Source organism: Physcomitrium patens, chromosome 20 (genome assembly GCF_059467195.1).
Source record: "Physcomitrium patens ecotype Gransden chromosome 20, ASM5946719v1, whole genome shotgun sequence".
NCBI classification, from domain to species: Eukaryota; Viridiplantae; Streptophyta; class Bryopsida; order Funariales; family Funariaceae; genus Physcomitrium; species Physcomitrium patens.
The window spans coordinates 1,834,652-1,849,273 of NC_143429.1; the positions used below are offsets into that span (position 1 = coordinate 1,834,652).

Genomic DNA, 14,622 nt, shown 5'->3' on the forward strand with positions numbered 1-14,622 from the left:
TTTGGAAGCTTTTTTGGCACAGTTTCGATCTATGTATGGTGAACACGATGCAACTCGTGTTGCAACAAATAAGATCCGAATTCTGCGACAAGAAAATCGCTCTGTAACAATGTATGCTTCACAATTTTGACAACTTGTAATTGACATCAAGTGGGATGATGCTGCACTCATCAGTCAATTTCTTTATGGATTACAATTTGAAGTAAAGAAATTGATGCTCAACTTACTTGATCCTCAAACTTTGAGTCAATCAATCGATTTTGCGATAAAATGTGATAATCGACTTTTTAAATTTTGATCCGAAAATCATTCATGGGAACGTCAACGTTATTACTCAATGGCAACATCAACATCTTTGCCAAACGTACATTCGGAAGTAGAAGACATGCAAATTGATGCAGTATGTTTTAAACCCCTAACTGAGCAAGAAAAGATTCGTCGTTGTCAAGAAGGATTATGTTTATATTGCGGAGAACCTAAGCACACTGCTCAACATTGTCCAAAGAAATGACGCAACTATAAAATGAGGGGTATGGCGGTCAAAGAAGACAACATGTCAGAAAACGGATTCGTCCAGCTACAATAGGGACCGTGCAGCTGGAACCTTGTACAATTCCTAATGAAGGTCCTATCCTCTCCTTAGAACCCTCTTCTTGTTTTATAATAGACTTATATTTAGGACCTAAGAATTACAAAGCCTCTGCTTTATTAGATTCGGGAGCCTCAACATGTTTTTTAGATGAACAATTTGTTAAAAGTCGTAAAATACCTTTTATACAGAAACCTAAACCAGTACATGTAGAAGTCATAGATGGTCGTCCCTTGTCTTCTAGAGATGTCACTCATGAAACTCATCCTATAAAAGTAACAATAGACGGTCATGATAGCTACATAGCTTTTAACATAATTAAATCCCTGTCCAATCCAGTTATTTTAGGTTTATCCTGGCTAGAAAAATATAACCCTCGAATAGATTGAAATTCGCGTAAACTTGACTTTTCCTAGAGCGTTATTAATAGTTCTACCAACCAAGTAAAAAATTATAAGTCTAGTATAGTAAAACTCGTACTGATAGGTGCAAAAGCATTTATACACGCAGCAAAAGAAGGATCAACTTTTGCTATTTATGCTGCACCTATTTTTGAAAACGTAAAGACTTCAAGTGGCATTCCAAGTCAATATCAGGAGTATCAAGACATTTTTGAGAAAAAGAATGCAGATATTCTTCCTGAGCATCGCCCATATGATTGTTCAATCGACCTCAAGGAAGGAACTCAGCCACCATTTGGACCAATTTACAGTTTATCGCAAGATGAGTTGGCTGAACTCAAGATATATATTGACGAGAATTTAGCGAAGAATTTCATACGCCATTCAAAATCTCCAGCAGGAGCTCCAATTCTATTCGTAAAGAAAAAAGATGGATCTTTACGAATGTGTGTTGATTATCGAGGACTCAACAAGATCACAATCAAGAACAGGTATCCATTACCTTTGATATCAGGACTCCTTGACTAGTTGAATCAAGCTAAGATCTATACAAAAATAGATCTAAGAGGAGCATATAATCTAGTACGGATCAAAGAAGGAGATGAATGGAAGACTGCGTTTCGAACCAGGTATGGACATTTCGAATATAATGTCATGTCCTTTGGACTCACGAATGCAACAGCTGCTTTTTAACATCTCATGAATGATGTATTTCGTGAATTCTTAGACAATTTTGTCGTCTGCTATCTAGACGATATCCTGATCTATTCTAAGAACGTCGAAGAACATGAAATACATGTTCGTCAAGTATTACAAAAACTTAGAGATGCAGGATTGTACGCCAAGATGGAAAAGTGTGTATTTCACACTATTCAAGTTGACTTTTTAGGATACATCATTTCAAATGATGGTCTCATGATGGATTCTAAGAAAGTCCAAACAATCATGGATTGGAAGATTCCAAGGACAGTAAAAGATGTCCAATGTTTCTTGGGATTTGCCAATTACTATCGAATCTTCATCAAAGATTTCTCACGAGTTGCAGCTCCACTTACACGCTTGACTAGTAAAGATAAATTCCAATGGAATCAAGAAGCGGAAGCAGCATTTGAAGCCTTGAAGACATCGTTTGTCTCTGCACCAATCTTATATCGTGTTGACTTTTCCAAGGCATTTTTTATGGAAACAGATGCATCAGATTTTACCTTGGGTGCAGTTTCATCACAAATGGGATCAGATGACAAACTTCATCCAATAGCTTTTCATTCAAGAAAATTCTCAGCAGTCGAGATCAATTATGAGATCCATGATAAAGAACTTCTTGCGATCGTGGATTCCTTTTTAAAATGGCATCATTATCTAAAAAGCACTTCTAGTCCAGTCACTCTGTATACAGATCACAAGAACCTGGAGTATTTTATGTCAACACACGTATTGAATCGTCGTCAAGCTCGTTGGAGTATGTCTTTGTCAAGATTCGAGTTCATTATCACTTATCGGCCAGGAAAACAACAAGGTTTGTCCGATGTCCTATCTAGACGTTCTTATTTTACACCAAAAGAAGGAGATGGAGCTTTTGAGCAACAAAGAACGGTCCTCTTGAACCCAGAGCAATTTCATCTCCGAACAATGAAATCAACATTGACTGTTGATTCAACTTTTCTCAAGCAAATTCAGTCCAGTATGTCCTCAGACCCTCTTGTTTATGATATCGAGAATAATTCTTTCAAGTCTCATGATCCTTCTAAGTTCGAGTTCAAGAATAATCTATTATATTTTGAAGGACGCCTATATGTTCCAGAAGGAGAAGCACATTTACGTGTTCTTCAAGCACGTCATGACTTTCCAGCAGCAGGGCACTTTAGATATAATAAGACTTTGGAACTCATATCAAGAGATTTTTGGTGGCCACAAATATGGAAGTCAGTCAAAGACTTTGTACAATCTTGTGATATTTGTTCAAGATCAAAAATTCCTCGTCATCGACCTTACGGACTTCTTCAGCCATTACATATACCAAAACAACCATGGTCTTCTGTTTCTATGGATTTCATCATAGATCTTCCAAGCTCAAGATCTTATGATTTTATATTTGTGATAGTAGATCGTTTCACCAAGATGGCACATTTTGTGTCATGTACAAAATCTATCACAGGTAAAGAAACAGCTAAGCTTTTCATTGATAATATCTATCGCTATCATCGATTACCTAAAGATATCATATCGGATAGAAGAACTCAATTTGTGTCAAGATTTTGGAGGACTCTTTTCAAGATTTTAAAAGTGGACATAAAGCTATCTTCGGCTTTCCATCCTCAAACTGATGGACAAACAGAGCGCGTAAACCAAGTCTTGGAGCAATATTTAAGGTGTACTATCAACTACCAATAAGATGATTGGACAACCTTTCTGCCATTGGCAGAGTTTGCTTATAATAATACGGTACATTCTTCCATGCAACAAACACCTTTCTTTGCCAATTATGGCTATCATCCACGACTTGATATTTTTGATTTTTCAAAAGTTGATAATCCTGCAGCAGAAGATATGGCAAATCGGTTGTCAGAGTTACATGCAATAATAAAGACGCAATTGAAGGAAGCTCAAGAACGACAAAAGATAAACGCAGATCTATATCGTAAGGAGCAACCACAACTCAACGTGGGTGATAAGGTATGGCTACTTCATCGCAATATCAAGACTACTCGACCTTGTGACAAGTTGGACTATCGTAGGCTTGGCCCCTTTTCTGTTTCTGAACAGATCAACCCAGTTGCATATCGGTTACATCTACTGGAGTCAATGAAGATCCATCCTGTATTCCACGTGTCTCTTCTTGAACCATATAAGACAGTGGATATATAAGGAAGAAGACAAATGCCATCGCCTTCTATAGAAGTAGATAATAATGAAGAATTTGAGGTGGAAGAGATATTAGAGTCAAGGCGGCGCCAAAATAAGCTGGAATATCTTGTTCATTGGCACGGATATGATATTAGTGAACGCACATGGGAGCCATCCAGGAATCTAACAAATGCATCAGCTAAAGTCAAAGTTTTTTATCAACGACATCCATCAAAACCAAGATGAAAATCTCTCTTATAAAAGAGACAAGATTGAGGCAAGATAACATTCAATTTCCTATCCTTGTTTGTAACTTCTTTGGATTTGTGACGCTAATTAGATGGAAAACCAACAACCAGTGGATTCAACTCAAGAACCTTCATTTGCTGACCTGCCGGACGAGACATTACGATTGTCACAACCTTCAAGACGACGCAATCGAGATGAAGATCTTCAAGAACGACATGTTCTTCCTCGAATAGATGGTGAGATACAACGCATTTGGTATCACGATTTGGGAAGGGACTCCCAATGTTTGGTGATTTTGCTAGAGGTAGGAACAACTCCTGATGGTGTTCCAAATATTCTATTCGAAGGAAGTTACGAAGGCCTCAACAATGATCAAATAATTGGGTGGTCTTTCCGCCCTGGTATGGGACACTACCGATGGTTGAGAGGCCCTATCAATCATCTTCGAAGAGAACAGAGATCAGAGTATGTGGCGAATACAATTTGTCGCATCATAGATTTCCTCAACATATGATGACCGCTCCTCGTGGAACTCGTCTCTAGAAGGGGGGGTAATGTCATGGCCATAATCATGTAAGCTAATAATTACATATAGAAATAGGTAGAAGTAAGTAAAAGTAGATAAAAGTAAGTTAATTCTATAATATTTAATATAGAAGCTTCCTAGAAACTTCCTAGATACTGCTTTGACTTCATAGGTGTCTTTAATTGACTTTTTGGATTAGAAACGTGGTCAACAAGTTGGCCATGTGCCACACATATTGTTAGCTTGAAGATCAAGCTAACTATGTGGCCCACACGTAGAAAAACTTGCCTTGTAAGTCAAGGCATGTGTCCTACAAAGTCAACACATATTAGAGGTCCTATAGAACGTCGTCACGTAGCCCCTAGTTAGATAGTATATATAGAGACAAGAGTGAAGGCTTCTTCACTCTTGTCAACTCCTTTCTTGCTCCTAGTCCAAGTTCAAGAGTCTTTAGTTTCTTGTCTTGTGGCAATAGCCATTCCAGTTTCCTTTTAATATACATACTTGTTTATATTTTGACTTATTATATCGAGATAGCCTTTTTGTGTATATTTTCCCTCATCGAGTCTTTGTGCTTGACATAAGGCACAAAAATGAGTAAACTTTAGAAGTATTCTTGAAGATTGGCCAATCCTTCACTGCTTTCACCTTATCTTGCTCTATGTGCACATCTTCAAAAGATACTACATGCTCCAAAAAAAATAACCTCCGCCTTGAAAAGTTCATACTTTCATTGTTTGGAATAGAAGTAACTATCACATAGCTAGTGCAGCACTTTCCATAGATGTTATTCATACTCTTCCAAGATTTTATTATAGACTAGAATATCATCAATAAAGACAACCACATACTTATTCAAAAGATTCTAAAATAATCTATTCATGTGATTCATAAAAGATAATATAAGTCACTCAAAGTATCTATACCACGTACAAAGTGTCGTCTTTTCTATATCTTCTTTGACAATAAGAATTTGCCAATAACTATTCCAAAGGTCTAATTTGTTAAAGATGGTTGTACCTTAAAGTTGATCAAGAAGATCATCCATATATAGAAGTAGATATGCATTCTTAACAATTTGCTTATTGAGGCCTCGATAATCGATATAAAGTCAAAGTCTACCATCTTTTTTGGATGTAAAGAATATAGGTGCTCTCCATGGTAATATTCTTTCTTGAATGAAGCTCTTCTCTGAGAGTTCATTTAATAACTTTCGTAATTCTTCAAGTTCATTTGATACTAGGCAATAAATTGGCCAACTTGTCGATTTGGTCCTAAACACTAATTATATTTGGAAAGAGGCACCTTTATTAAGTAGTACGCCACTAAATAAGTCAATTGGAAAGATATTTTGATATTCATGTATGAATTGTTCTATTCTTTTTATTCATTTGGTTGTTTTTTCTACCATTGGGGCAAGATTTGGAACCACCACATATACTAATTGCTTATGCTATATTTGTTTCTTCATAAAGGTCATTCCTATGAATAAGCTCTTAGCCACAAATGTTTTTGCTATCCTACTCGATACAAGGGTAAAAAAAAAGATATTGTGCATCTTCCATCCTTGAAAAAAATTATCATTATTAATTGATGGACTTGTTTATTCTACACTTCTAGCCATGGCATACCAATGATAATATCATATCTAAGCTTTGTTATTTTGAATTTCTCTTTCAAGGCATAGGTATTATTTAGCCTTAGGATTTTTTTCTTCACTTGTCTCGTTCAACACGTTCTTTCAATCATTTGATAGGTATATACTCCTTTCTTTGATCATCTTTGTTTTAATCCCAAGTTGGTTGGCAATTGCAATTAAAATATAACTTTTTGTAGAACCACAATCCACAAGCACTCAATATCGTTGTCCTCTTAATCGACTTGTTAGTCACATCAATTGACCTATTTGATACTTGTCTGAGGACATGCCATTTGTCTCTAAGAAACAATAACTATCTCCAATACTAACCCTCGGTGCCTTTATTGGAGAGCTCTGTTTTCTTACTCCACTTTTTCATCAACTTGGTGGTCCTCAAGATTTTGAATCCACCATGATTTATTGGTACTTAAACTTTGATGTTTTGGATAATCTCTAATATGATGGTTTGGCTCTCATTAATAAAAACACAATTTCTTTTGTGACAATATTTGTCATCTTTGTGGTGTCAATAGTCTTTGCAAAACATCAATCTCCATCAACTTTGATTATTGCGCTACAGTGTTGGCTAGTGGCACACGACTTTGCCCTATAGGTTGTATTTTACAATTTTTAAAATCTATAATATTGACCTTCTCTGCAATTCTAACTGCCGCTTAAAATGTTTGTGGATCGTTTAATTCCATCTCTCAGTAGACCACTAGTTTCAACCTTTATACAAACCAATCCATCATCTTTGTCTCTTATATGTTGATAATTTGGAGACATAGGGACTTCAATTATGAAATATAATCTTACATTGGCCTAGATTATATAAGATTAGCCAACTAATTGCATGCTAACTTTTTTACATTGATAGGCCAAAATTGATTCCTAAGTTTGGTCTTAAACTCCTTCAAGTCGCCAAATCCACCTTAAGCTCTATAGCTATGAGCTTGATGTTGCCACCAAATGGTTGCTGCATCTCTCAAATAATTAAAAGCATATATAATTCCTTTGCTAGTATTTTCTTAAGATAATTAAAAGTACTGTTGCAAGTTGAAGAACCATTTGCATACATCTTGTCTTGAGGTCCTTCAATATGTATTGGATTTGCTTAATTTTAACTTAGCAAATGTCAACTCTCTTGTGTTAGAAGCTTCTATTTGCCTTTACAAAATAGCTAACAGATCTAAAAGGTGTTATATTTGAATCTCCATCTAGGATTGTTCTATTATATCTCTCATGCTACAATTTCTTTATTGAACTTTGCTATTGTAATGTCTTCTTCTCTTCTAACTGACTTTTTAAAATAGCTTGTTATAGTCCAAAAATAATACCTAATGTGTTCACAATAATTGACTTTCAACTAAATAGTAACTATCAACACACTACTAAAAGACAAACTAACACTTACTTTGATACCAATGAAATAGAATTGAATTCTCTTAAAGATTTAAAATCCTTGTAATCTATAGCAACATAAATTTTATCACAAAGTAGAACAAAAGGAACCAAAATAAAACTAAACAGTCAATTGGAAGAGAAGAAGGCATTACAATAAAACATGAAAAACAAACAAAAAGAAATAAACCAAAATACAACAAAAAATACAAACCAAACTTTACTAAAAAAAAGAGACCAAAGCCATACCTCACCAAATGCCTCAAATGGCTTTAATCAATCCTATTTATATTTTATTCAACCATCTTGGAATTTTTTAGAATATCTCTAATCACGAGCCCCATGAAAATAACCATTCTTTTAAAAGATTCTAATAATGAATTCCACCTAGACAACCACACTTAAAATGTTTCATAATAAACCTTATATGAACCACTAATCTAATCCAAATTCTAAAAACTTTTTTAAATTCTCCAAAAATAACATCAATTATCTATCTTCATATATCAATAATAAATTATCTTATCCATGTTCCATAACACACATAATTAAATTATCAATCAAAATCACATTTTACATTACAATATATAAATACTTCTATAAAAATATTTATATTCATAATCAATAAAATATTTCAAATCTATTAATAAATAACTTATAATTAATTCTTCAACCTAATCTTACATATATTTTTAATATAATATTAAGATCTTTTATTTTAATCACAAAATTAATAAAATATATTATTCAATCAATATTACATTAATATATGCAAAAATAAACCTTATTAAAAATACTATGAAAAAAATACATTCTAATTTATAAAAACCAATGAAAATTAAACAATAAATATTCTACATATTATAATAAAAAAAATTATATTATAATATAAAATAGTTAATTTATTAAAATTATATAATTATAATATCTTTTAATACAACTTCAACTTAAAAATTAAATCTATTCTATTTCAAAATATTATAATTCACAATCAAAAAAATACACTTATGATTCACTACCAATACAACAACCTATTTACTTCTTTACTTTGAATAACAAATATAATTGCAAAAGAAAACACTTCAAAACAAAAACTACACAATCTTGTAGAAATTAATCTCCTAAACTTGCACTCAAGCCAAAATCCATCCAATCCAATACACCTTCACCATACTACACCACACCTTCTTTTAATCAAGTTCATATACCCACCTAATTTCTTATAAAATAAAATAAATCCATTTTCATTATTTCTTAACTCAATTCAGTCAAAATAGAAAATAATGATTTCATCCATATACAATTATTTATTGTCTAGAAATTCTCATCCATAACAAAAGTTCTTCTATTAATAATAATTTATCTTTGAATAACATTTCATCCTTTAATCAATTTTCATCAAACCCTAAGTTCATCCAAATTCGAACATAACGTCATCCAACCAAATTTCATCCAAATATAATCCCATCCACCGTGGGAATTCTCACCTTAAGAAGGACGTCGAAGATGTATGAACAAACAGATCCCAGTTCACACATAGTGGGATAGCGATGGCACAAGGATAGCGATGGAAGTGGCGGCTAAAATCCAAAGCACAACAGTCCACCATTGCCGGAACTTCTCCTCCAGCAGTTGCAATTCCAACCTCCGCTCTTGTCGTTCCAACCAGTTAATCTCCAAGTAACGATCGCGAAGCTCTTCACCATTCAAGAAATCATGCAAGGCAGATAGCACAACTTCCCACCGATTTCTAGGCAGAAAAACAAGGATCAAATTCACAACCTTCTAAGTTCTCTTAAACAATGCGTCTTTGCAGTATACTGTCGAATGGATATGCCGTGGAGCTTGGAGTACAGATGTGTGGAGACAGACAAAAGCACAATAGAAAACTCCACAGCCCGCGGCCTAACTCCCAATTAGCACTTGAATAGAACACAAGAGGATATATAAGACTTGCCGCAAGAAAGACACCTCGGCCCCTGGAGAGGTCGGATAGAACTTCTAACTTGGAACAAGAAGACCTCTTTAGACTCTTCACAGCCACACAGGTTCCAATACCATATTTATTGATTGCTAGTGTAACGGAGAATACCCACTCGGCTAGACTATAAATCGCGGAACAAGCAGAAGAATTCAACTCGCCACTCCATCGATCACTCAAATGCAAGTTACACGAGTTTAAGAAGGAGCAGGAACCATGCAAACGGGACGGAAAGATTAAAGTGATGATGACAATACGGAAGAACGGAAAAGAAAGAGAGACGACACGGGGATCAACAGCTCAGGACAGAACAAAACGAGACGATGAATCAACAAAAACCAGATCAACAGATCAACAACATAAGGGAGGAGAGTCGTGGAAGAGGGGACTTTGCAACCCAATAGGTGTAGTGGCCACCCGCTGTAAAGAAGTGCTGACCACCGTGGAACAGCGAGAGAGAACAACCACCCCAGCTACACCGGCAGGATCAGCTCGGGGGGATTTTTACGACGTGCACACGATGTCGTCAACCACCGCAAAGGACGACACGACAGATCGGGAACAAGACATAAGTCCATGGCGACCGACACCGTCCGACGGCAGCCTGACCTAGAAAGTTCCGGAAGTAATTTGCCCCGATTCTTCCCCTCCAGCTCCGTTGAATACTATCGCTACTCTTTGCTGGCCCTTGAATACCAGAACTAGGGATTGTCATTTTAAACAGCTGAACATACACTTAGTGTGCCGTGCTCCACATTTATGTCCAGGGACGCTTACACAATTGCATATTTTGAACCCAAAAAATTATATGTCTTGATTCATAATTTAAAGCTTCATTACAAGTATCCATACTACTTTCAATTGCTACTTTTTTTTTTTTCTTCTCCGTCTTTTGAAATGCTATTTATTAGGTTTTCAAGGTTAGCAGCATGAAAGCCAGAACACTTTTTCTTCATGGACTGAATACGTATCTTCACAAAGATTGAGGTTTTCACAAGAAAGGGCCACGAGCAGGGGCATTGCAACCAAGGTCTTGACAGCCTTGAGAGTGTACTTTGAAAATCTGCAAGAGTGAGGTATTGACAATCTCTTCAATTTCTCGTTATGAAAGGGGAACCAACAACGTTTCATGAAATGAAACTCCAATGTAAACTGACATAGGTATGTCCGACACTGCAAGACTTCAGTTGGAAAAACTGTACATGTTTACAGAGGACTAGATACATGATTCCAACGAATCGGTGAAAGTCCGTTTCCAAAACCAAAGTGATAACATGTGCAAGTGTTCAGGATTGAAAATTGTTTGCTCATTCTGAAAATTGATACTCAAGCCGCGTAGAGAAAATGGCATCTCAAATCATTCTCACACTAAAACCTACTGAATGATAGACTGCCAAGCTACTGAAAAAGGCAGGGGTCTAACAAACATAAATTCTACTCCACGAGCTTCCAAATGTACCAGGGTTACAACGCACTCGCTGACCTCAGTGATCCCAGCGAATACCTCACCTTGGTTTCAGAGATCTCAAATGGGCTGGCACGGCAACAACCTCCTTCGATCACTCAGACTATTCTCGAACGTTCCAAGTAGGTCGTAAGACACGTCAACTATCGTCAATTATCCACACTCCTCCTGACAGAAGCAAGAACACCACCTTCACTACTCAACTACAAATCCCATTCTACAAAAACCCTGAGATGTATCTTTCCTACATAAATTTAAATAAACAGAAACTATGTCTCTGAAAATAGCTCTCTGGCAGAACATGCAGGGATCAAACAATAAATCAATAAATAAAAAACCATGAGTTGCAACAAGTCCCAGCACACATTCTCCTTGAAAACTTTGACCTTGCTTGGGAAAACGAGAATAGCAAAAAAAATAACTTCTCTACTACAGTAACAGTTACCGCGTCAAATTTCTAAAACATATCTACAACCTCCAATTATAGGTGAATCCTTCTAAACGACGAGTGAGAGAACGGAGGTCAGCTCCACAACCAACAAGCTGAAGGTCAAGAAGTTAAAATGCACCTCAGCTATCGTCAATAAGCCACACTCCTCCTGACAGAAGCAAGAACAACTTAACTTATCTATCAAATCCTTCATGTAAGCAGTGCCCTCGAAAACGTACTACCATGCAAAATAAGAAGTACGATTACCTTAAAATAAACAAGCGTTTAGGGGACTATATTGCAAGTTAAGAAGTGAACACAGGAAGCAATAAACACAAAGGAATATCAACTAGAGAGAAAGTTCTTAGAAGACTTCAAAGAAACTATGGATATAAGCTCCACCTCGAGGTATTGCATGGGTGGAATGAACAACAATGAACAGCAAGTTCTCCTCCAAGGAATCTCATTTGAGAGGTACATCAGGGAAGACATAAAACCAAATGCGTTCAATCTCATAAATCGAGTGAGAACCTCCACATACAGAGCGAGGATACTGTACATGCTATTATCGAATGAACAAACCGAATACTCGTAAGGAACTGAGGAAACGCAAGGGGACAACTCTCACATTCATGTAGAAGGCCGCATCAATGTATGGATTCAAGCGCCCATCACGTGTCATCGCAGTCATCTACACAAAAGTGGAGCATATTGCAGGTATAAGGAAACCAAAAACAGATGGCATGGTTTGTAAAGACTTTCACAAAATTAAATATATTCGAGGAATACTTCCGGAGGACATGAAAAAAATAAAGGAGATGGGAGTCCCCAGAAGGGAAAACATTGCAAGAAACAAGTAAGAATGCAGGAAACTACAATCTCTTGAAAGCTTTGATCGAAAAAGAGTGATGAAAAGATCAACCGCTTTTCCCGTAATGGAAATGACATCGTGTCTGGTTGTTTACGAAAAGAGAATGAGGATGGTCGAACATTAACAAAGACATGAAGAAGAGCTATCACCCTCCGCTTAGTGATCTACAGATCACACCATAGGTTCTCTTAGGTTCAAGCATTGTGATGTGGATATTACGAAAACTTCATTCGTCTGCTACAAGTTATTTGATGCGTATGGAGTGCGAGACTGTACCCAAGTAACGAATCAAATACTGCCCAAAAAATCGCTATGTGTCGTCTTCATCATCTGATGCATGCATCCCCACCATCCCCAACCTTTCTTCATGAGCACAAGCGTCGGTATTATGTACTTAATTGAACCCACTAAATGTCTGAATTCTCACATTGGAACGAAAATAAGCATAAAATTCAACTAAGCATGATATCCTGAGCGTGCAGAATCTGTCGGACTCCAAACTAAAAGGAACTCGTTTCTTACACAAAATCTCGTTATCATTCAGGGACTTGGAAGGGCAGGGCTATGTGATTGATCGAAAATCGATAGAATTGTGTCTGAAAAGGCAAATGAATTAAACAACAATCAAGAATATAGAAGAATTCTAATCGAATTTAGGTGGCAACATCACGTTCTAGTAAGAAAAAATTTACATCGAAGAACAACCGAATTCCTTTCCAGTCGACACCCTATTCACGAAACTTCTTGCCAAGGTGAAAGAGCGCCTTCAAATACTCCCACATGAACCCTCTCAAATGAACGAATTCAAGTAATGCTGAAGCACTTGGAACCTCCCTTATCAGAATAACCATGATTGAAATTTCACAAAACGAATTTGGTTCAGATTTGATTCACCGAGATGTAAAAACGTTTTCCAAGATGCAAAGAGAGAGAAAAAAAAATAATAAATAACATTGCCGGGATCGATGATGGCTGCAATTAGATTTACATTTCAAAATTCCAGGGTGGTCCTTTTCCTGCCTGCGACTACGTACAAGGGAAGAGAATTGCCAAAAGAGCGCACACTACCGATCAGGAGACATACCCTGAAAGAAAGCTCCGGCCGTTGTGCTCAGCTGCGCAACCAAGCGAGACGACGCATTCGCACTGTGCAATGGAAGCAACGATTGCAAGACTGCCATCTCCCCCGGCAAGCTAAAAACCACACAAACGGACAACAACAAACTTATCAACCAAAACACCGATCATCACACATCTAGATGAACCTCCAAAATCCCAAGCGCAACACGTGAAAACTCACGGCAAGGAAAAAATTGAGCATGCAATCGCACCGGAAGAAGTGTAACGCCGGGCGCCGCGTCTGACAGAAGGAGCTCGCGGGCGGTGAGGGAGCGGACGAGGAGGAGGGAGAGCAGGGGCTGCTCTTCCCCATCTTCATACTTCCTCCCACTGCTTCAGCACCGTTCGCCTTGCAAGAGCGCAGCGCAGACCTCGTGGTGGACAGGAAGGACCTGCCCATGGCCCTGCCCACGCTCGCCATCTCCGCCTCCAATTCCTCCTCCTCCACCAACAACAACACGCAACACAACACTAAATCCCTCCCCCTCGTGAATAACTGACTAAATGGCACCACTACCACGATGCTTTCTCTCAATCAATCAATCAAATCCCACACCAAACCAAACCAAACACAAAACAACGATGCTCTCACTCTTTCTTCCGCCCGAGTTGTGTCGGAGGGAAGACCAGTTGTATCTCGGCTTCGGCGTCCGGGGTTTAGTCTCCACGGCTGTAGGCGCTTTAGGGTTTGTATGGTCTCGGGAACCCAGAAAGAGTGGCCTATGACCAGGACGACCGGGATTCAGCGATCACCTGTGGGTTTGTCGAAATTTGCTTTGAATGTGTTATGAGATTTCATGCAACTAGTTGTCTATGTTTTTAAAATAATAATAATAATTTCGACAATTTAATGATATTTTAATTGAAAATCCAGATTACATTTAAATTTTTTTCACTTGCACCAATATCTTCGCATTTATATGTAGTTGATCTCGTTGTTATATATAGTTTATTTTATAATTGTGATTAACAGATTTGGACTATTTGTTTTATTTTTTTACTTCAAATAGAAGAAATAATTTACAAAGAAAATAACGACAGTGGTATTTTGGGTGGATTTCCAAAATGATCGTATCTCAGTTTAAAATTTTTCATACACTAATTAAT

General features: G+C 37.0%; 1 protein-coding gene across 23 annotated transcripts; it reads right to left on the reverse strand.

Moving 5' to 3' along the window:
• Positions 1-10,416: 10,416 nt before the first annotated feature.
• Positions 10,417-14,132, reverse strand: LOC112273416 (uncharacterized). 23 transcript variants are annotated; one of them, XR_016498792.1, is made up of 7 exons: positions 13,728-14,132; positions 13,481-13,590; positions 12,673-12,726; positions 12,154-12,216; positions 11,665-11,694; positions 11,140-11,263; positions 10,417-10,693 (listed from the first exon to the last, which is right to left on the reverse strand). XR_016498792.1 is itself a non-coding variant. In XM_024502167.3 (4 exons), exons 1-3 carry the CDS (start codon positions 13,934-13,936, stop codon positions 12,197-12,199), a joined length of 339 nt encoding a protein of 112 aa, XP_024357935.1. In that variant the 5' UTR covers positions 13,937-14,132; the 3' UTR covers positions 10,417-10,693; positions 12,154-12,196. The 23 variants fall into 23 exon arrangements, 10 of the variants coding, with proteins under 10 accessions (XP_024357935.1, XP_024357923.1, XP_024357932.1 ...); XR_016498788.1 differs by lacking the exon at positions 11,665-11,694 and adding an exon at positions 12,919-12,992 and having other exon boundaries at positions 10,618-10,693; XR_016498791.1 differs by lacking the exon at positions 12,673-12,726.
• Between the last annotated feature and the right edge of the window lie 490 nt (positions 14,133-14,622).